General features: G+C 37.1%; 1 protein-coding gene across 1 annotated transcript in view; it reads right to left on the reverse strand.

The window, feature by feature from the left end:
* Window positions 1-25,193, reverse strand: part of Dhc36C (Dynein heavy chain at 36C) — a 1,350,914-nt gene that overhangs the window by 276,355 nt on the left and 1,049,366 nt on the right. The window contains 2 exon segments of the mRNA XM_090395101.1: window positions 13,818-14,063; window positions 18,428-18,706. Of these exon segments, the coding sequence (XP_090251227.1) occupies window positions 13,818-14,063; window positions 18,428-18,706 (525 nt within the window).

The following is a 25,193-nucleotide window of genomic DNA, read 5'->3' on the forward strand; positions in this document are numbered from 1 at the left end:
GTTCTTCATAAAACTTCATCAAAAAATAATGCAGATTACAGTAAAACCATAGCCATTCCATACATTAAAGGGTTAACAGAAAAAATCGATAGAATCCTACACCATTATAATCATAATGCCACTTTTAAACCACTTATAAAATTAAAAAAACATATTCAACTCCTCTAAGGATCCTCTCCTCCCACTGGCACATCCTGGAGATTATTGCAACTACTGCACCTGTAACTTACCTTATATTGGTGAAACTGGACGTGCAATCTCTATACGTAAAAAAGAACACCAAAGACACTTTAAATATAACAATTTTGGTGAAGCAGACCTCTCAGATCATGCTCTCAATACCCTACACCAAATTGATTTGAAAAGTACCTGCTTTTTTTACATTATACAAAAACCTGGTATGAACGAAAATTTAAAGAAGCCTGTGAAATTCTGATTAACCACCCTAATCTCAACAATAATGGTGGCATAAAAATTGGATGGCACATATTCAGCCTACTTAGTTTCCAGCATACTTTAGGACTTTTGTTGGAAACTATTCCAACAAAAGCTGAAAATTGACTTTGCAATTTTCAGCTTTTGTTGGAATAGTTTCCAACACACAGTATACATATAAATTCCATACCAGTTGGTTGGAATTTATATGTATACTGTCCAACCAAAAACATCCCAGCCCCTAGTCTGGCAACCTGCCAAGAAGAGTCAATTCATGCTGAAGGGAAAAAGAAATAAAGGATGTACAAATTGGTCACAAACACATGAAATCACGTGATTTATATGTAAAATTTTCCGACTGTTATAGAAGCAAACACTTTAAAAACTACAATGTTCATAAAAGAAAAGTTAATTTTCCGAAGTGTAATAATAAATAACTCATCTCACAAGACGGATTAATAAAATTGATAAAATATAAAATTCCAAATATAAAATTCACAGCAGAACTAGAACATGATAACTCCCTTCCTTTCCTGGATATAAAACTTTCACGCTGTTCTGGAAGATTTAGAATCTCTATGTACAGAAAACCAACGCATACTAATAAATATCTTCACAGTCTTTCTCATCATTTTCCACCACAGAAACTCAGAACTATTTCCACTTTAGGACACAGAGCTCAATCTATTTTAAACAATCCAGATGAGCTTCAAAAAGAACTTAATCACCTCTCACATATTTTTGAACAAAATGGTAATCATAAAAGAACAATTAAGAAATTTCTTATAGATCCTCCTAGGCACCACAATACAAAAACTACCAATTTTAAAGGTAACATCTCAATTCCATACATCAGTTCAGTCTCCCAAAAATTAGCAAAAGTCCTTCCAAAGTACAACATCAGGACGTTATTCACCACTCTTCCAAAAATCAGATCTCTTATAAACCATCCTAAACCTAAGCATCATAATCTAAAATATCCTGGCATATATAAACTATGGTGTGACTGTAATGTTCCTTATTATGGTCAAACTAATAAATCTGTTGAACTTCACACGGAGGCTTCTCCTATAAAAGATCACATGCTAGTGCCTTATCCAGCCATGTTCTCTTCTCTAACAATCCTCACGATAATTTTTAAGGTCACTCAGTTTCTTGAGATAGATCTGAAAACATTTTCCGTTGCAAGGATGAATTTGAAAGAAAGATAGTGGAATCCAGGGAGATCGTACTTAATCCTGAACATTTGAACAGTAATTTGAGCTATAACAACCCTGAGAGCCATACTGCTGTTGTTCAATACTGGCATTCTCGAGAGTCTACTACCACGCATACAATAAACAATGGCACATAAATAGAACAACTGGAATTTTAATACATTTTTTATTTTTAATTATCTAATACAATTAACTTGTGCTTCTCAGTTTTCTTAATATCTTCAGTCTTTTATTATTGTTTCTTCTACCTACAAAGATACCCGATGAAGGCCATAATAAGCTGAAACTAGTTGTATCATTAAAGTTTTCTAACTTATTCTCAGTTTGTTAGTCATTAAATATTTTTTAAAAATATATCACAGTAACCGAGTCAATACTCATGAATACAAAATTAAATTTAGCTGGAGAGCAACATGTTTATATATATATAAACATGTTGCTCTCCAGCTAAATTTAATTTTGTAACCTAATAGATAATAATAATAATAATAGGACTCTAGCTTTGATGTAGTCAAGTTTTTTTTCCCCCTCACCAGAGGTCAGGTCAATAATTGTAACGGTTGGTCAGTAACTTTAGCAAACTACATAGATTGTAGTGCAGCTTGTCATTCAGATGATGACCTGGATATGAAGGTCGAAACATTGAGTGTTCGGTTCGGTTTATATTAAACTAAAGTTTTGCTCTAACATGATAGTTGTTTCCATAATTTTTCATAATGTATAGTATTGATTCTACTGAACACTTTTTTTCAGTACATGGCAGGAAGGTGTCACCCTTGTAACAGCATAATGATGGTCTTTTGGCTAGATTTTTTGCTTCGAGGGTAGCAGACAAATGAGTTGCAGAGATGGTGGTTGTGAGTGCTTTGTCAGTAAATAAGTTTAAGAAGAGATATGATAATTGTGTAACTTTGACTGCATGGAGATCCCAGAGAAAATAATAATAAATTGTTACATATGTGAACCCACAGTATCGCAATTGGAAGAATAGCGGAATATTGCACCCTTCGATTGGAAAAGACCTGGGTTCGATTCTCATCGTGATGAGGGGAATCCTTATTTGGGGTTTTTCAGTTGAAGGGGAGTTAGCCGATCTCATATGGTGGTAGCAGGATTTTTTCTCCTGGAAACTTAGGTTTTTCATCCAGCATACAGACAAATCGGCCTTCAGAACACACGCAATTTACAGACAAAAAATACTGTTGTTGGTGATGGGTGATAGATGGCGTTGATGGGAGTAGTGTCGTAGTTGGAGAATTAAGTAGTAGTGGAGAAGAAGCTGAGCTGTATTTAGCGAAATAGAGGTGTGTTCTCGCACAATGAATCCTTGGATTCCCTGGAGGTGTCACGTAATAATAATAATAATAATAATAATAATGTGAAAAATCTTAACATAAGTGTTTTGCCAAGGAAATATGGCATCAAATAATTAGCTGTTTAGATTTGGCATGGTGGAGCCAATACAGAGACTCTGAGAGATGCACATCTTGGAGAGATTCAGGATATTCAGAAGGAGATCGCTCACATAGCTTTTGGAAGTTTCTTTGAACAAACTAGCAGAGTGCTTGCCCAAAGAACAGCACTATTTTTTAACTAGCAAATCACTGGCTTGGACTTAGTTCTTGCATGCCAATGGGCTTGGTCTGCCACTGAGTAGAAAGTGGTGCTTAGTATAGTGCAGACTGTATGAGAAAATGATGTTTTTAAATTGTTCATAGTTTTTGGAACCCACTGAACTCCATTGAACACCTCGAAGAAATTATTCAGGTTTAAATCAGTCTGAATAATGACTGTTCTATAATGGCAATATACCCATCTGAAAGAAGGTGTGCTGATCTGCTGATCTGTGTATTACAGGATAATGAGACAATCTGATGTGATATCAAGCACATATATAAGTAACCTAGTTGTGAAGATATTTCATGTACATACTTTTTTTTTTTTGTTATGTTGCTCCCACCCACAAAAGGTTACTTGCAAACCTATAGTATACATTTTGTCCCATGGGTACGACAAGGATTTTTTTTTTCTATTTTTTATCAATTTATACATATACACTAGTGGCCAAAATTGTGGAAACATTTTGGAAAAAGTGTATTTCTGAGGTTTGATGGCTCATAACACCACTTTTTTTTTTTGAGTAATACCATAAAATTATATATCAATGGAAAGATAATTTAATCAAGAATGTAATGCAATAACTTTTATGAAGGATTTTTGTATTAGAACAGCAATTATAAAGAAGAAAAGTGAAACACATAGAAAAAATGAGATATACAAAAATTCTCACAATGTGAGTTAATATTTAGTTGGGTAACCTTTAGCGTTAATTACGGCCTTACAACGCCTTCCCATGGAGTGAACCAAGTTTTTTAGTTCTGCAGCTGTTATGTGAAACCAAGATTGAATTATTGCTTCTATTAATTGGGTTTTATTGGTGGGTTGCTTCTGACTAACAAGCTTCTTTAGTTGGCTCCATAGATTTTCGATTGGGTTAAGGTCCAGGCTATTCCCAGGTCATTCCAGCAGTGGAATATGATTATCTTGAAACCACTTTTTGTATGCAGCGGCAACATGACATGGAGCTCAATCCTGTTGAAATATAAATGCACTTCATTATCTTGGAAAAGATCATGTGCGGAAGGCTTCAGTTTGGCTCAAGTATTTCATTTATGTATTTTTGGGCATTTATATTCCCATTAATCATGCAAATTCTGCCCACACCTTTTGATGTCATACAACCCCAGATCTAACACTAAGTAGGTGTTTCATGGTAGGTGTAATGCAATCAGGATGCAAATCTTGTCTAATTCTTCTCCTTACGTATTTTATGCCATCATTACCAAACAGGGAGATTTTGGTCTCATCAAAATCCAAATAACACTGTTCCCATTGTGCCGCTGTCCACTTAACATGAGTTTTAGCCCAGTTCAATCTTTTCAACCTTTGTTTGAGAGATAAAAATGGTTTTTCGTGGAATAATAGCATTTAGACCAAATTCCTGCAGTCTGCGCCGAACAGTCCTTGCAGTCAACTTCACATTGTATTGCGCCATTTCATCTTATATACACCCAGATGAATTTCTTCTGTCACATAGGCACAGTCTCTCAATTCTTCTATCATCATTTGCTGTTGTGCACCTTTTCCTGCCTTTACCAGTCTGGTTTTGTAATGACTGCGTCTCCTTATACCTCTTCAAAAATTTAAAAATGCCACCTTCGGTTAAGTTTCCACTAATTTTTCTTCTAATTTCTTCATAACTATAGCCTTGTTCACTTAATAGTACTATTTTACATCACTTTCTGGATGGCCAGTCAACTCTTTGCGCCATTTCTTTAATTTTATTATGTTTTACAAGCTCACTAAATGAAAGAACACAAAAAAAAAAAAAAAACCACCTTGATAGCATAACACACTGACAAATCCCTCCTCTCAGCTCCAATACATGACATCAATAGCTGAATCCTACTGTGACCTCATTGGCTCATTGCCAAAACAAGATAACACCTGATTGGCTCTCTAAATTCTCCAAAATCATGCTCATTGGCTACATTCAAATGAAGGAAAGCTACTTCATATCAACCTAAGCAAATTGTACTTCTTTTTTCTGGTTATTTGGCTATAACTTTTCATAGAATACAGATAATTGAACAGACTTTGTTTCATTACATTCTTGATTAAATTATCTTTCCATTGATATATAATTTTATAGTATTACACCAAAAAAAAAAGTGATGTTATGAGCCATCAAACCTCAAAAATACACTTTTTCCAAAAGGTTTCCACAATTTTTGCCACTAGTGTATTTATATATAGTGCATTTTAATTTAAGTTCTATGTAGTCTGGAATCCCTGCTCTAGAGAGACTAAACATGGAAATTTTTTTCAAGCCACTTCAGGCCTCCAATAAGAGGAGCAATGGTCACCCACTAGGCAATGAAATTCATCTCCCACCTGAAGACAATCACAAACATTTATACCCATGGCAGGATTCAAACCCACAGTCTGTTGGCTGGAGAGTGGGCACATTAACCACTCAGTCAACCAGCTGTTTGCTCACAGTTGGATAAAAGATTAAAACAAGAATAAAATTTCTTATATAGTTTATATTGCTGACAAGGTTATCTGCTGTTCCTTAAGTGATGGCTCACATAATTACTGAAACTGGTTATAACTATTACATAATCTTACCCTATGCTAAAACTTTGTGGAAAGACTTCATTTCATGTTTAAAACATCTGAACTCTAATCTAACCCATAAGGAGTTATAGTCACTCCTTCTTCTAACTAATCACTGTCTGTAATCTTATCCTATTTCTGTTCCACAATGGGAGTACTTTTTTATTTTCTTATTTTTAATATTAGCTACAAATTAAGAGGAAGTAGATCCTGTAACACTGGTATGTGTAGGCTGGAATATGAAATCAGATTCTTTCGAGGCTTCCAGTTATGTAGAAACAAGCTATTCAATGGTCTTGATTACATGCCAGCAATGTAAAGAATCCTCATAGTTTTCCATTATTTCCCTTATCCGCAGGTTTGCTATTCGTGGTTTCAGTTATCCGCAGTCAACTCCAGTCTGAAAATATTAAATGGAAAATTCCAGAAATAAATAATTTATAATTACATCAGCAAAGTGGATATTAGATCCAAGATTATTTCAAAGCTGAATGTTTGTAAAAACTATGAAAGTTTTGTAAGTTGACCTGAGAGTGCTTGAGAATACAATCCTCAGCATCCCCAAGTTGCCTTAGGGATGCTGAGGTTGAGTCAAGTGGTGCAAGTTAAGGCAACTCGGGGATCATATTCTCATAAGCTCTCAGGTCAACTTATGAAACTTTCATAATTTTTACAAACATTCGGCTTTGAAATAACATTGGATCTAATATCCACTTTGCCTATGTAATTTTACATCACTGAAATGAAGCCTTAAATAAAAGACAATTCATAGGTTTTAAATTGTGCACTGTTCTGAGTAGTTCTCGATTATCAGATTGACTGTCACAGTATCACAGTTCTTGTGTTCAAGTAACCCATTATTTTACTTAATAATGGCCCCAAAGTGCAAGAGTAGTAATGCTGGCAATTCAGATATGCCAAAGAGAAGCCATAAAGTGCTCCCTTTTAAGAGAAAAAAGGCTTCATAAAATAATAAATAAATATTTAAAAAAAACAACAACATATAATTAGGTTGCTAAGATTCCATTCACATTCAGATAACTTTATGTTGTTATAATTGTTCTATTTTATTATTGTAGTTATTGTTATTAATCTCTTACCGCACTTAATTTATAAATTAAACTTTATCATGGGTATGTATGTATAGGAAAAAACATAGTATATAGGGTTCGGTACTACCCATTGTTTTGGAACGTATCCCAAGCAGATAAGGGGTGAGGGGCTACTGTATATGATTTCTACAATTTATGTAAGCCACCCCGTTAAAAATGACTGTGTAATCCTCTGGACACAAACAAAACTAATGCAGATATAGAGGAAACAATCATTCATTCTATGCTCAACTAAAATATCAGGATTAAAATTCTGAAATACATGAGCTGAATTGCATTACAGTCTGCAATAACGCAATTTCAATAGCCTGGAGGTTACATATTAGTGTTTTCTTTCTTGGATATGTGACATCTTCTTGCTTCTTGACAACATCCTTGTAATGAGGGGAAATGCTGTTGGATCCTACTTTTTATTCCGATGTATATTCTAGTTGTTGATTGACTCCACATTCGAACACAGAGAATATTTATTTTTAACTGCACCACTCTATGTTCAAATTTGCATGAGCAATGTTGAGGAATCAACCATCAATCAATCTATATTATTCCTAACTTAATTTTAGGCAGAGGTTCTTTTTATTGTATAAGGTTCCTGCTAAGATTCGAAAATTGCATACAAAATAAGAGGCTGTGGAAGAAATATAAGGAGACAGGAGAAGAGAAAATGTATGAAGAGTATAAGAAACAGGCCAGAAGAGTGACTAGTATGGTAAGGAAGATGAAACTGGAATATGAGAGGAGATTAGCACTAAGATCCAAAGAAAATCCTAGGGTATTTAGATACGTGGCCAGTAGGAGGAGAAATGACTGTGGAAGAATGATATTGTGGGATAAAAATGGGAATAGAGTGACTGATGCAGAGGACATAGTAGAATTGTTCAATGAACACTTTATTGGAGTATTTCATCCAGGAGGAGTCAGTTTTGATGCTAGAGGGATTGGGCAGGTTCGACATTTAGAGGTACAGGAGGAAAGTGTGTTTCAAATACTGAGTACTCCTGATGTCAGTAAAGCTGTGGGACTGGACGGTATTTCACCACGAGTTTTGAGAGAATGTGCTAGGGAACTAACAGTGCCTTTGACCTCGCTTTTCAATGAAAGTCTGGCTGCTGGAAAGGTGTCCATGGAATGGAAGAAAGGTAAGATAGTGCCATTGCATAAGGGCAGTAGCAAACTGGAAGTGTCTAATTATAGGCGAGTTTGTGTGTCATCAGTAGTTAGTAAGTGTCTTGGAGAAAGTAGTGAAGGACCGTATACAGCATTGGCAGATGAGGGTAATGTTATCTGTGAGAGTCAACATGGATTTGTGAAGGGGCGCTCTTGTTTTAGCAATATGCTAGCCTTTTATGATAAAGTTATAAGAGCATTAGATGAGGGAAAGGCATATACTGCCATTTTCTTAGACTTGGCGAAGGCATTTGACAGGGTGCCACATGATAAGCTGATATTTAAGTTGCAGCACATGGGTCTGGATGTCAGATTGGTCAACTGGATTCAGGATTGGCTGTCCGATAGGTATCAGAGAGTTGTGTATGGTGGGACAGTTTCAAGGAAGCAGAGGGTTACAAGTGGGATCTAACAGGGCTCAGTAGTGGGACCTATATTGTTGGACTTTTATATCAATGACATTGTCAGTGGATTGGAAGGGGATATTCGGTTGTTTGCAGATGATGCGAAGCTGGGAAGGATTATTAGTAATAGTACAGATGCAGCAGCCCTGCAAGAGGATTTGAATAAGGTAGATAGATGGGCAAATGAATGGGGGTGTAAGTCAGTTTAATGCAGCAAAATGTAAGGTCTTGAGGTTTGGGAAACATCGATGGGACACTGCATGCTCTATGGGAGGAGTTATACTGGAGGAAGTAGGGGAGACAAGAGATCTGGGGTTGGTGATTGATAGAAACTTGAAATTTAGGGGACATATTGCAAAGGTGGTGAAGGTAACACAGAGGATTGCTGCAATAATGAGAAGGACACTGACCTGCAGAGATAAAACAGTTAACATTCCATTGTATAAGACCCTAATCAGACCATACTTGGACTATTGTTCTCAGATTTGGTCCCCAGGATTTGAAGGGGATAAATTAACTGTGGAAAGGGTACAAAAGCAGATAACAAAGATGTTTCAGGACTATACAATGATAGTTATGAGGATCGGCTGAGGGAATGTGGACTGTAGAGTCTGGTGGATAGAAGAAGGAGAGGTGATGTGATTGAGACTTTTAAACTGTTGAGAGGTGGTTACAGGGTTGACACTGGGGAGTTCTTTTGCTTGGTTGAACAGCGGGAAGGAGTGATGACAAGAGGCCATCTCTGGAAGTTACGAAAGGAAATTGTGAGCAAGAGGGTGAGGAGTGGTTTCTTTGCATGGAGGGTAGTTGAACCATGGAATGCATTGCCTGATGGAGTGGTGAGAGCGAGAATGGTTAATGAGTTCAAGGAGTGGTATGATAGACTTTGGGTTTCTTAGGAAGGACCTCCCACGATGAGTCTTTTGACTCCATGGAGGTCTGAATAATAATAATATTTAATGAGCAGTGCAGTGAAAGAAATCAGGCAAATACAAGATTCAATTCAAATAAAAATATTTAATGCAGTGTCACATAAATTTACATCAAAGCAAAAATTTCTAGTAGGGAAAATACAGTTAAACATTAATTAAATTTTCATTGAGATACTAGCAAACAACTTAGCTGAGTATAATAATTACGATTAGAACTTATGCATACAGATTCTATTCTTCTTATTATCAAGGATTCCTATCACATCTTCACTCTGATTAAAGTTATCATTGAATATAATTTAAATATCAACTCAGTTTAACTATTCAGAACAGTTATAAAATATAAGCCATCAGATATTCATTTGAAGATTTCTAAGTTCTATTCAACTAGCATAATAGTTCGTAGAAATTTCAGTTTCCAATATTACTTTAAGTTTTCTTACAACAGGATTCTCTATGTCACACTTTCAGTCTTGAACCATTAATCCAAATGGTACAATATTTAGCACGTCAAGACGGAAATGTCTCACTACATCACACATTCGATCTTGAATAGTTAAATACAGCAATAAGGTTTATGTTTGCCGGAAATAAGTTTGCTACTTCACACTAGGCATAGAAAAGATAATCTTACCAGCATAAGCAGTATAGCTTCTTCACATCGAGAATCCTATGAACACACTTAAATTCTTGTTAACTTTCACTTTGAGACTGCACAAACTTAAAGGAATCTTCTGTTTGTAACTGATTAATAGACTCTGGTAAATATATCCTTTTGCACTGGTTCAATTTAACTTCCAATTTCTTTCTTTTCTTATTCTTATTATCCCTTGTCCTGCATTATTCCACTGCAAGGCGATAGAAAATTATAATAGAATTAGAAATCCAAAAAAGGTAAGTCAAAGTACGAATCAATTCGCAGTGATTCCTATTCCGTTCATGCCATATTAATCGGCCATTCCTTGCCTGTTTCCTACTGTGTGTGTCACTTCTTTTTCATGTACTGCTTATGAAATCCTACTCTCCTTTCCTGCCAAAATCTGGTTCTCACCGGTTTAGTTCATATCTAACTGTCTTCGTGCATCCTGTACAGTAACACGTGCTATGGCACATGCTAGCTAAAAAAATATAATTTCTCATAACAACCAATTATTATTATTATTATTATTATTATTATTATTCAGGCCTCCAAGGAGTCAAAAGACTCTTCGAGGAAGGTCCTTCCTAAGACAAAGTCTGTCAAGATTCATCGAGGGGAGGTCCCCCCCCCCTGAGAAACACAATCATACCACTCTTTAAACTTACTGCCCGTTCTCGCTCCCACCACTCTATCAGGCAATGCATTCCACGGCTCAACCACCCTCCACACAAAGAAACCACTCCTTACCCTCTTGCTCACAGTTTCCTTTCGTAACTTCTAGGGATGGCCTCTTGTCATCACTCCTTCCCGCTGTTTAACCAAGCAAAAGAACTCCCCAGTGTCAACCCTGTAACCACCTCTCAACAGTTTAAAAGTCTCAATCATATCACCTCTCCTTCTTCTATCCACCAAACTCTGCAGTCCACATTCTCTCAGCCGATCCTCATAACTATCCTTGTACAGTCCTGAAACCATCTTTGTCATCCGTCTTTGTATCCTTTCCACAGTTAATTTATCCCGTTCAAATCCTGGGGACCAAATCTGAGAACAATAGTCCAAGGGTGGTCTGATCAGAGACTTATACAACAGAATGATAACCCTCTTATCTCTGTAGATCAGTGTCCTTCTCATAATAGCAGCAATCCTCTGTGTTACCCTCACCACCTTTGCAATATGTCCCCTAAACTTCAGGTTTCTATCAATCATCAACCCCAGATCTCTTGTCTCCCCTACTTCCTCCAGTATAACTCCTCCCATAGAGTATGCAGCATCCCATCGATGTTTCTCAAACCTCAAGACCTTACATTTTGCTGCATTAAACTGACTTACACCCCCATTCATTTGCCCATCTATCTAGCTTATTTAAATCCTCTTGCAGGGCTACCACATCTGCACTATTACTAATAATCCTTCCCAGCTTCGCATCATCCGCAAACAACTGAATATCCCCCTGCAATCCACCGGCTATGTCATTGATATAAAGGTTAAACAATATAGGTCCTAGTACTGAGCCCTGTGGGACCTCACTTGTAACCCTCTGCCTCCTGGAAACTGATCCACCATACACAACTCTCTGATACCTATCGGACAGCCAATCCTGAATCCAGTTGACCAATCTGACATCCAGACCCATGTGCTGCAACTTAAATATCAGCTTATCATGTGGCACCCTGTCAAATGCCTTCGCCAAGTCTAAGAAAATTTCAGTATATGCCTTTCCCTCATCTGATGTTCTTGTAACTTTATTATAAAAGGCTAGCATATTGCTTAAACAAAAGCGCCCTTTCACAAATCCATGTTGACTCTCACAGATAACATTACCCTCATCTGCCCAATGCTGTATACGGTCCCTCACTACTTTCTCCAAGATCTTAACTACTGATGACACACAAACTGGCCTATAATTAGACACTTCCAGTCTGTTACCACCCTTATGCAATGGCACTATCTTACCTTTCTTCCATTCCCTGGGCACCTTTCCCGCAGCCAGACTTTCATTGAAAAGCCAGGTTAAAGGCACTGTCAGTTCCCTAGCACATTCTCTCAAAACTTGTGGTGAAATACCATCCAGTCCCACAGCTTTACTGACATCCAGAGTACTCAGTATCTGAAACACACTCTCCTCCTGTACCTCCAGACCTCGAACCAGTCCTATCCCTCTAGCATTAAAACTGACTCCTCTAGGATGAAATACTCCAATAAAGTGTTCATTGAACAATTCCACTATGTCCTCTGCATCAGTCACTCTATTCCCATTTTTATCCCACAATATCATTCTTCCACAGTCATTTCTTCTCCTACTGGCCACATAGCTAAAAAATTCCCTAGGATTTTCTTTGGATCTTAGGGCCAATCTCCTCTCATATTCCAGTTTCGCTTTCCTTACCACACTAGTCACTCTTCTGGCCTGTGTCTTATATTCCTCATGCATCTCTTCACCTGTCTCCTTATATCTCTTCCATAACCTCTTTTTCGCATGCAATTCCTGTTTAATATTGTTTGTCATCCACTTTACTCCAAATTGCGTCCTCTTCTTCACTCGTGGTATACAACTTACCATTGCTGATAACAAATATTCTTTCACAATTTCCCACGCACTGGTGATATCCCGGCCTTCCAATTCCTCCCTCCATGAAACTTCCCGAAGTTAACGTCTAAGACTATTATAATCACCTAGTGTTATCTTAAGGAATTTCCTGGATACATTAAAATTACATATATTACAGTTTTTAACATTATATTAAAAGAATTAAATTCACAAAACAAATGATATTTTAATGCACAGCTTTTCATAACTGTAATTTTCCCAAAATTATATAAATAAATAAATATTGATTAACATAACTTGAAAGAAATTACATAAATAGCATATTATGAGCATGAGACTATTAGTTTAAAAAAAAAAAATTTGCTCAGGGAATGGTAGCTTATGTTAGATTCTGAATGAGGTATTAATAAATTATAATTCTGTTCATTCAGAATCCAACATATTAGTGTTTTCTTTCTTGGATTATGTGACATCTTCTTGCTTCTTGACAACATTCTTGTAATGAGGGTAAATGCAAATACAAAAACATGACACAGGTCATAAGTTATTTCATCACTTATATTTCTATTTATTATTATTATGTGACACCTCCAAGGAAACACAAGACTCATCAAGGGAGAGTGTGCCAACAACATCGAATGATTGAATCCCTTCCAACTACTAACTGCTCTCTAACTTGCTTAACTTTTTGCGAGCCATTAGTAGCAGATGCTCTACCAGTCGATCAACCTTTGCTATATTTGTCATATATATATATATAAATACACGTATATATATTTTTTTTTGTGACTCTTACCCACAAAAGATTTCATAGTAGTAGATTCGTAGTGTGAGTAAAATAAATATATTTTTTTAAATGAATTTTATATATTTTTGAATTTTTATTTATATTTTACATGGTCTGGAAACACTGCAGACTTTTTCAAGAAACTTCCAGAAAGCAGAGCACTGATCTCAAACCAGAAGATGAAATTCATATATTTCCTCTAGGACAATCACAAGCATCCATGCCTATGGTGGGATTTGGACCTAAAGCCTGTTGGTCAGGGTCACTATACTAACCAGGTTGGCAAATATATCATTAGAACAATTATCATATTATGATTCTAGAAGATATGTACTAGAGAAATGAGGATATGACAACTGATGATGAATTTTACAAAGACACACATGCTAAACTTACCAAACTATCATATATTTTCTTCCAACCATCTCTAAGTTCCTTGAAGGTTGTCCGAATACCATTAAATGGATGAATTTCATCTAAGCGACATATTTCATCCCAAGATTTTGCAGGTAACCAATTTACAGGATTTTCATGGGGGTTATTAAGGCCTATTCCTCCAGTCAAAAGAAATCGCCATTCATTGTCGTTAACTATACCACTGCTTTTTAAGAGATTCACACAGAGAACAAATGAAAATAAGAGCTGCAAAAGATTGAGAATTTCATGTTATAATACATTACAGTGTCTAAATTTTAATTCACCTTTACAATGCTTGTAGCTAATAACTTCTTGTTAAGATTTGAAAACATACAGAAAAAAAAAATGAATAAATTTAAGAATGAACAGAAATTATTAGATAAGGTTAACAAATATTAAGTAATGACATATTTGCAATGCTAACACTTTGCCTACCAGAAGCCTGAACAAAAACAAACAAACAAATAATAATAAAAAAAAACAGCTTGGTCTCAAAAACTTCCCAGATTATTTTATTCCTGAATTATCCATGGTAAACATCCTGTAGTCCTCTGACTTTTATGCGGGTAGAATTACCATAAAAATCAAGTAATCATTTCACTTCACTAACATCATTCTCCACAATGTGAAGAATGAAACTGGGCTTTTGAAAATATGATTGTTAGGTGTGCATGAGTGATTGAGTGCAAGAGAGAAAGTCAGAGAGAGAGAGAGAGAGTCACTATGTAAAAGGTCAAAAAAAATTTATCTGGCTTTGTATGATGATATAGCTGAAAGAAGTGAGTGGATATAAAGAGGTATAAGATTAGTTTTCTAGATGATACAATGAGATTCAGCTTTGAGTGGAAGGAGCAAAATGGCACATGAGTTCAGCATAAAGAGCAGTGTCATTTTAACACAGATGGAACAGAATTGCAAGAAACTGATGAAATCAGGGTTTTGTAGTGATTGTGGATGGAGAGGGAGTTTTTATAGTTTATATTGCATAAGTGGCCAAAATAGCACATTAAGTGATTTGAGTGTTGAATAACACTGACAAGCCTGAACAGGAAGGCACTATTCTCCTAAATGCTTTAAAGAGGCCACATCAGGGACCTTTGTACATTGATTGGATCACCAGGATTCCATGGAAATAAAGAAGTAGGGGAGAGGATACAGTGGCAACTGATCAAGATTGTTGCAAGTCCATGGAATGCTCCCTATGAGGTGGGCCACAAACATTATAGCATACAGATACAGTGGTTATAGAGATTGATAAATCCAGTTCTTTCTTTTGTCCAGTAGATGATGACATAGATGGAACACATAGTCAAATGACAAAAAGGAGGTAACATGATAGAAATATTTAAGTTATTAATGGAATTTTATAGGATTGACACCACTAGAGATTTTTTTTCAGTACATGGCAGGAAAGAGTTACCTCTGGCTATGTGTATCAGTGCATTGATGATGCACTGTTGGGATGGGTGATATTGTAAGTGCTTGTATAAGTACCATCTAGTGTGTATCAGTTTCTCAAAAAGAGAAAATGATAATGAACAACCTGATAGTTTGCAACCAGTGTGTCCAGAAAAGAAAACAGCCACTAGTTTCTTTTCCAAAATGAAGCGAATCAAGGGATGCTGGCTGTCCAACATACATGAAAAAAAGAGAAGTGTATAAATTATTAAAGGGTATGGAAGTTTTTTCACTTGGTTAGTTACTAATTATATATTGGGTTTTTATCATTTATCCAAGTGTAAGCAAACAAAGCTATTATTATATAATAAACAGCATAGCCAAGTGAAAAAAACTTCCATAAACTTATCTCTAATCCAGAGAATTTTAATCATAGGGTGTGACACCCTTTGGCAACTCGTATAGGTAAATATGACTTCTCCATTACTTCCACCTTAGTATCACTACCGCTGGGTCTGGCTCCCACTGATAAGACCTCGATAAAGGTTGAAACTAGTCTGGATAGTGGCCCCTTCCCTTAATGCATAGCAGTATACATGTCTGCAAAGAGATGTGCTTTGCATTAAGGAGATACTAAGGCAAGTGATGAGAATTTATACCAAATTAACCACGAGTTGCCCCAGTCTTCAAAGTACTTCAGGTGCAAACTTTGCTTGCTTACACTTGGATAAAGGATAAAACCCAATATATAATTATTATTAAAGGGTATTACATTTAGACTATGCTAATTACAACAAAACTAGAGGCTTATATTGAGCCATCTCAGATATATTGGGATCCTAGGGATTGACAGGTCCAGTTCATTTCATCATCATCCAGTGTTTGATGGAATGGACCCCAACCTATACACTTCTCAAATAAGAGCTGCAAAAGATTGAGAATTTCATGTTATAATACATTACAGTGTCTAAATTTTAATTCACCTTTACAATGCTTGTCTTCAAACATTCTATATAGGTGTCCAAATGGGCAAATGTTAATGTATGGGAGGATTCTTATATAAGCCAACAGGACAGTATCCTCAAGGCACTTATACACAGAGGTGGAAGCTCCAAGAGGAGGTGAGAGCATGTGTAGGCAGGAAAGAAATGGGATGACCAGGGATCAAGAGGAAACAGATGAAATTGAAAAGGGTTCTAAAATGAAGAAGCAGAAAGAGAAATGGCCCCAGTCCAGCATGGAGCGATCACATCGAGTGAGTGGTATCAGAGGAACTAGCTGTGGATCCAGAAATGAGCTGTCATGTTTTGTATACCAATGCTAGAAGTATAAGAAACAAGGCGGATGAAATGGTTGCACTAATTGCATCTATTCACCCAAAGATTGTTGGAATAAGTGAGACATGGTTAGATGAGGAACATCCTGACAGGAATAGAGATGGAAGGGTATGATATGTTTTGTGAGGGCAGAAGGGGTAAAAAGGGAGGGGGTGTGTGCTATTGATGATAGAGAAAGAGTCCATTCAAGGTAGAGATGCAAGACGGAAGTAAGGCCAGTGGTTTTGAGACAGTATCGTGTGAGATAGAGGTGAATAGAATCAAATACTTGGTGGGATGTTGTTATAGACCAGGTAATGTGGATGGTGGTGATAGTGAAATGTATAGTCAAATAAGCCAAGCAAATAAGAAAAGGGTGATCATTATGGGTGATTTTAATTATGGCAATATAGACTGGAATGATGAGATAGCAACTGGAAGTAAAGAAAATTAGGTTCTTGAGTTTTTGAGGGATAACTACCTCAGACAGTATGTACCAGAGAGCACGAGGATTAAGAGTGTTGGATTTGGTCATCTCATCAGAGGATGTAATTATAAATGTAATTATAAACAAATCATCCACCAATTGGTGAAAGTGACTATGAGGTGATTACCTGGGTGGTTGCCAGCGGTGCAAGGACTCCTGTGAAAAAAGGGTATATGTGGAACTACAAGGGGGGGGGGGTGATTATGAAGAGCTTAGGAGACAGCTTGTGGGTGTAGCATGGAATGAGGAGTTAGCTGGAAAAGAGATCAATGCAGCTTGGGGGATTTTCAAAAACTATTTAGTAGATACAATGTCTAACTATATATTCCAAGGGTGAGAAGGTTACATAAGGTAGGTGTGAGATGGATGAATAAAGAGATTAAGCATGCAATACAGAGAAAAAAGGGCATTGTGGAGGCAGCATAAGAGAAGTGGAAGTAACCAATTTCATGAGGTCTACAAAGACCAGGCAAGGTGGGTGACTTGATTGGTGAGAGTAGCTAAAGAGAGGAATGAACAGAAGTTAGCTAATGAAGCCAAAAAGAATCCTAGGGAGTTCTTTCCAGCCACAACAGCAACAGAAAGAATGATTATGGAAGGATGACATTGATTGGAGAAAATGGTATAAAGACAGCTGTTGCAGAATGTGTGGTGGAGATACTTAATGAGCAGTTCATAAAGATCTTTCAATCTTGTGAATGTGACTTCATGGAGAGATTGAGAGCAGTTAATGATGAGCAGGAGAGACTGAGTGTAAGTGAGCAAGAGGTGTTTGGGGAGTTGAATAAACTAGATGTAAATAAGGCTGTGGGACTTGATAATATATCACTGCGTATTCTGAAGGAATGTGCCAGAGAGTTGACACTTGCCTTGACATATTTTTTTAATACGAGTCTTGCACTTGGTCAAGTTCCTAAAGAGTGGAAGGAGGGTGAGATTGTGTCACTTTATAAAGGAGGTGATCGAACTCAAGCATCAAACTATAGCCCTATCTGTGTGTCAGGTGTTGTGGTTAAGTTGTTGGAGAAGCTTGTGAGAGGTGGGTAGAACAAGAGGCCATCGCTGGAAACTGTATAAAGAGGGTGTCAGCAGAAGAGTGAGGTAAAGATTCTTTGCATGGAGAGTGGTTGGTGAGTAGAATGCATTGCCTGAATGTGTTGTGAATGTAGACACATTGAATCATTTTAAGGCAAGGTTGGATGAGCATTGTGTGCAATAATGTGTACCTCCGTGATGGGTCTCTGATTCCATGGAGGTTAGATGATGATGATAATAATAATAATCATAGCAATAATAAATAATTGCCTGGCTCACTCTCACTTGTTCACTTTACTTGTCTGTATTTCTCTCTCTCTCTCTCTCTCTCTCACTTTCCAATGATACTTTACCTTGTCTTTTTCAAATAGGCTGCGGCAAACATTTTCATATAGTGAGTATGTGAAAAAATTCTTCAGAATTTCAAGACGTTTCCCAAGGTCATCTGAATCCTCAGAATTTTCAATTGATGCAATATATAGTGCAATAAACCAAGGTAAAGAATACTGATACATTGGGTCAATACTAGCTAAATCAGCAATTGTAAAGAACAATATTGATGAGTGCACTGCAATAGGTGTATAGCCCATCCGGGTTTCATCAATCTTTTTTTCAGTTTCTTCAGCAGACATCTGTTAAAAATAAAAAAATAATTAAAAAGTAGAATAAATAAATCTGAATTAAAAATTAGTATAAATAAATCAAGTAAGAATTAGAATAAATAAATCTCAATTAAAAATTAGAATAAACAGAATAACGAAATTAAAATCCACTCTTCTCACATGCAGTATAAGGAGAGTGGATTCTGGAAGCAGTAACAAATGCATGCATGATGATGGTCAGAATAACCATTGGGTGGACTGGGATGCATGGGGCATAATTGGATCTGGTGAGATATATGGTGTAAAGAGTTCTGAAGGTGAATGGACAGGAGCAGGTATGTAATTGTATATCCTCTTCAGATGGCATGCAGACACCTCTCTCTCTCTCTCTCTCTCGGGCTGAATCAATTAACGTTTTCTTCATGGTTTGCAAATGAATCTCTAAGGCTTGGCTCTTTCTTCTCAATTCTTTTAATTTTTCTTGAATAATATTTGAATATACATTTCACATGTGAAAACAGCTCAAATTTAAATCTCGCTAAAACTGGATTATAGACCAAGAAATAAATTACTATACTTATTTATGAATGCTGGGAGTATCAGAAATAAGGGAGATGAAATTGATGCATTGAGCTTATTCACCAAAAAATAATTGAAATAAGTGAAAAAACAGTTGGATATGAATGATATTCTAATGGGAATAGAAACGGAAGGTATGGTGACTTTCATGAGGATAAGAATAGACCCAGACATTGCTGCTGGTAAACAGATGATCAATGCCTAAGCAGTATCTGTTTCCTTTCCAGTGAACTCTCTTTCCATACTACAGCTCTCAATTGTCTCGTAAGTTTTTCATAATCACCAGCCTTCGCTCGTGAGTCAAGTGCAGTGACATGTATAAGAAGAGCTCCTGAATGGGATAAGTTTTCTAAGAATAATTATATATATATGCATAATTGTTTGAGTAAGAGAGGCTGAAAACGTTGTGCACTACTGGTTTTATTAGTGTGGGGGATTTTTTTTGCCAAAACTTAATTACGAAATCGTTATTATTAGACTTAGTAACCTGTAAAAAATGGCGGCAGCATTGTCATTCCATGACTTTAATTTAGATTTCAGTCATTTCGTTAAGTGTGAGGTCTGTTATATGTATTCTTTTGATTGCATAAATGATTTGTGGATATTTGGTGAGGATGGAAGGAGGGTGTGTGTGTGGGTGTGGGTGTGCAAAGTGTGATCTGAACAAGGAATTGATGAATGCAAATATGAAATTGATGACAGAAAGTGTTAGTAGCGAGATTTTCGCGGGGAAAATGAGTGCACGTTTGAAAGAGAAGGATGGTGAGAAAGAGGGGCGAAAAAATGTTAACAGTGCATGGAGATTCCATAGTTAGAGAATTAGACAATGGAAGAATCCATAAGGTCTGCTATCCAGGAGGGAGAATAAACAGGATAATTCAGGCATTGGACATGAAGAGGAAATGAGCAAGAGAACTAGTGGTGGTAATGGGAACAAATGATTTGAGTGGACATAAGAAGTATGTAAGGGTGGACAATGATGAGTTGAGACGGAGAGTTGGAATCATGAATGGTATGCTAATCATTAAGTGTGAGGTCTGTTATATGTATTCTTTCGATTACATAAATGATTTGTGGATATTTGGTGAGGATGGAAGGAGGGTGTGTGTGCAAAGTGTGCCATGAATGAGGGATTGATGAATGCAAATATGAAATTGATGACAGAAAGTGTTAGTAGCGAGTTTGTTGTGGGGAAAATGAGTGCACGTTTGAAAGAGAAGGATGGTGAGGAGGAGAGGCGAAAAATTGTTAAAAAATCAGTAAAAAAGAAAAAGAGCAATTTGAAAACCATAACGGATGTTAAAAGGGACGAAAGTGAAGAGAGAGTGGAGGAAGGAAACGAAATTGAGAGAATGAATGAAACTAGAAATGCGTGACGCAGAAATCGAAAGTGAAAAAAATTGAAAGAATGGATGATAGCAAAAAAAAGATTGAATGATAGCAAAAGTACACAAACAAAGAAAGATGAATGAGTGTGAAAATAAGAAGAACGATAGCGAAAGGTGGATGCATGTTAGACCGAAAGTACGAAAACAAAGAAGGATGAATGAGAGTGAAAGTGAGAAGAGGGGGTCGAGAGTTAGAATGTTAGAAAGATTGAATGATAAAGAGAATGTATCGCGATATTCGAAAGTTCAATTGGATTGAATGAGGCAAGCAATGAAATGGATGCAGAATGAAATTAAGAAAATTCGGGTAAAAACTATTAAAATAAATAATGATGGCATGAAAGAGTTATCAAAAGATGAGCGAGTGGCGTTGTATGGTGACTCCATTATTAAAGGTGTGCTGGAGGATAGAATGCACAAGGCATGTTTTCCAGGCACTAAAATTTCCAGGCACTAAAGAGTGATTGAGGCATTGGATATGAGGCAGGAGCAAACAAAAGAGTTAATAGTATTAATAGGTACGAATGATTTGAGAGAGGACAAAGAATGTGTCAGAATGGATATCAGGAGGCTACTTAGAAGGATAAAAGAGAATAGTGTGACAGGAAGGGTAGTCAGCATGTTGCCTAGGTATGACTGTGGTGAGATGAGGCAGAAAGCAAGGATTATGAATGATATGCTGGCTGAAATGTGTGAGGAGATGGGAGTACAGTTTGTTAATGTGTGGAATGAGTTTGAAGGAAGAAGTGAACTGTATGGGAGCAATGGACTGCATTTGAGTGGTTATGGTGTGAGTTACTCGGAGAAACTGCTGCTGGAAGGTAAAGAAGAGAGTAGAGTGAGAGAAAATGAATCGGATCAAGTGAGACGTGATGTGGACGAGCAGGAGAGTAAGAGAGGAGAGATTGAAGAGGTGGTAATGAATGAAGAAGTGAGTGGAATGAGCATAGAAAATGAGAGAATGGGTGTGCAAGAGGAGCAGGGAAATGGGGAGGCTCAGGATGGACAGAGGTACACAGTGTGAGATAGGTGGATGCTCCGAGAGGAGGTGAGAGCATGTGTAGATAAAAAAGAAATGGGATGACCTAGGATCAAGAGGAAACAGTTGAAATTGAAAAGGGTTTTAAAATGAATAAGCAGAAAGAGAAATGGCCCCAGTCGAGCATAGAGAGATCACACCAAGTGAGTGGTATCAGTGGAACAAGCTGTTCTGTTTGTATACAAATACTAGAAGTATAAGAAACAAGGCAGATGAAATGGTTGCATTAATTGTGTCTGTTCACCCAAAGATTGTCAGAATAAGTGAGACATGGTTGGAAGAGGATGACATGCTGACAGGAATAGAGATGGAAGGGTATGATGTGCTTTGTGAGGACAGAAGGGATAAAAAGGACGGGGGGTGCTATTGATGATAGAGAAAGAGTTATGTCCATATAAAGTAGAGATGCAAGAGGGAAATAGTGCCAGCGGTTTTGAGGCAGTATGGTGTGAGATAGAGGAATCAAATACTTGGTTGGGTGTTTTTATAGACCAGGTAATGAGGATGGTGGTGAAAATGAAATGTAAAATCAAATTAGCCAAGTAAATAAGAAAAGGGTGATCATTATGGGTGATTTTGATTATTGCAATGTGGACTGGAATGACGAGATAGCAACGGGATGTAAAGAAAACAAGTTTCTTGAGTTTTTGAGAGACTACTACCTCAGACATTATGTAACAGAGGGCACACGAGGATTGAGGGTCTTGGTTTTGGTCATCTCATCAGAGGATGTAATTATAAATGAGGTGTCAAATCATCTACCAATTGGTGAGAGAGTGACCATGAGATGATTATGGGTGGTTGCAAGCAGTGTGAGGACCTCTGTGAGAAAAGGGTATGTGGAACTACAAGGTGGGGGGGGATTATGAAGAGCTCAAGAGACAGCTTGCGGGTGTAGCGTGAAATGAGGAGTTAGCTGGAAAAGAGATCAGTGCAGCTTGGGGGATTTTCAAAAACTGTTTAGTAGATGCAATGTCTAAATGTATTCCAAGGGTGAGAAGGTTAAATAAGGTGGGCGTGAGATGGATGAATAAAGAGATTAAGCATGCGATACAGAGAAAAAGGGCATTGTGAAGGCAGCATAAGAGAAGTAGAAATAACCAATTCCATGAAGTCTACAAAGACCAAGCAAGGAGGGTGACTTGGTTGGTGAGGGTAGCTAAAGAGAAGTATGAACAGCAGTTGGCTAATGAAGCTAAAAAGAATCCTAAGGAGTTCTTTCGATATAGCCAGCAAAAGAAAGAATAATTATGGAAGGATGACATTGATTGGAGAAAATGGTATAAAGACAGCTGATGCAGAATGTGTGGTGGAGATACTTAATGAGCAGTTCATTAAGATCTTTCAATCTTGTGAATGTGACTTCATGGAGGGATTGAGAGCAGTTGATGATAGGGAGGAGAGACTGACAGTAGGTGAGCAAGAAGTGTATGGGGGAGTTGAGTAAACTAAATGTTAATAAGGCTGTGGGACTTGATAATATATCACCATGTATTCTAAAAGAATGTGCCAGGGAGTTGACACCTGCCTTGACATATTTTTTTAATACGAGTCTTGCACTCGGTCAAGTTCCTAAAGAGTGGAAGGAGGGCAAGATTGTGCCACTTCATAAAGGAGGTGATTGAACTCAAGCATCAAACTATAGCCCTATGTGTGTGTCAGGTGTTGTGGTTAAGTTGTTGGAGAGGCTTGTGAGAACTAGGATCCAAAGTTGGGTTGACAACAATGGTATAATCTTTGATGGACAGCATGGATTTGCTAAAGGAAGGTCATGTTTTAGTAATCAATTTACTTATTACAATAAAGTGTGCTTCCTTGGACAGAGGAAAGGGATACACAGTAATATACTTGGATTTCACAAAGGGTTTTGATAGAGTACCTCATGATAGGTTGACAGTCAAACTAGAGCTGATGGGGTTGGATATTATATTGGTGCATTGGATTGGAGACTGGCTATCTGATAGGTATCAAGAAGTTGTGTATGTGGGAGCGATATCCAGGAAAAATAAAGTGACTAGTGGAGTGCCTCAGGGGTCTGTTTTAGTGCCATTACCGTTTAACTTGTATATTAATGATATAGGTGAAGATTTGGATGGAGATATTCAGTTGTTTGCAGATGATGCAAAGTTGGGACGAACCATGAAGTGTAGTGAAGATGTAGTGTGGCCTTACAGGAAAACTTGAATAAATTGAGTGGTTGGGCATGGAAATGGGGATGAGAGTTCAATGTTGCAAAATGTAAGGTTTTAAAATTTGGAAAACAAAGATAGGATGCAGAATTTATGCTCGGTGAGAATATATTTTTGGAGGTAGAGGAAATAAGAGATCTGGGGGTGATATTGGATATGGATCTAAAATTTAGAGGACACATCGCCAAAATTGTGAAGACAACACAAGGGCTTCTGGGAATGATGTGGATGACACTGACGTGTAGAAGTAGGGAGATTCTTGTTCCATTGTATAAGGCTTTGATTAGTCCACATATGGACTACTGTGCCCAAATTTGGTCACCGGGTTTTCAGAAGGATAAAGAGATGTTGGAAAGGGTCCAAAGGAGATTGACTAAGGTAGTTTCTGACCTCTGGAATGTTGAGTATGAGGAAAGATTGAGAAGATGTAATTTGCAGAGTCTGGTGGAGAGGAGGAAGAGGGGAGATATGATAGAGACCTACAAGTTGGTAAGGGGTTGTTATAGGATCAATGCTGGAGAAGTTTTTCAGAAAATAGTGGGAGATCAGGGGAGAACCAGAGATCATTCCTGGAAACTGTATAAAGAGGGTGTAAGAAGGGGAGTGAGAGGCAGGTTTTTTTTTTCATGCAGATTTGTGAATGATTGGAATGCCTTGCCTGAGAGTGTGATGTCTGCAGAGAATTTGAGTGTGTTTAAAGCACGATATGATGAGCTGTGTGTATGATAAAAGGACCTCCCAGATGAATCTTTGACTCGTCACTCCTCACTAATCACTTCTTCGCAGAAGTTCTTATATGACTGGCTACAAATCAGGTGATCACTTCATAGTCACTATCACCAATCAGACATTCATTATTTAAAAATTTTCTGTAACATCTTTTACTCTATATGAATCTCAATATCTCATTCATTATCACCCATATCTCACGGTCATATTAATGGAAGAGAAAAGATTGTTAGGTTGGTCTGATTAAATATATATATATATTTATTTATTTATTTATAGAGTAATTGACTAGGTTAAATGACATGTTTATAATTATTACCTGACTTAAACACTGAGAAAAAATACAAGAAATTTAATAAGGTTTCACTACTAGTTTTATCAGAATGCCGACTTCGTCAGATGAATAGGGTACTATGGAGAAAACAACATCTCTTAAAAACATATATGTATTTTGCTTTAGACAAAAACAGAGTTTAGAAGAAGTAGTAGTTGTGTTTCAAATTGAGTCCGAGTGTCAGTTCTGCCGTGAAGCACTGTGGGTGTGAATGATATCATGAGTGCGCCAAAACTGGATTACAGTGCTATGTGAATCG

The sequence above is a fragment of the Typopeltis vanoorti genome, chromosome 7 (assembly GCF_054136105.1).
Source record: "Typopeltis vanoorti isolate ZY-2024b chromosome 7, IOZ_Tvanoo_1.0, whole genome shotgun sequence".
Lineage (NCBI taxonomy): Eukaryota > Metazoa > Arthropoda > Arachnida > Uropygi > Thelyphonidae > Typopeltis > Typopeltis vanoorti.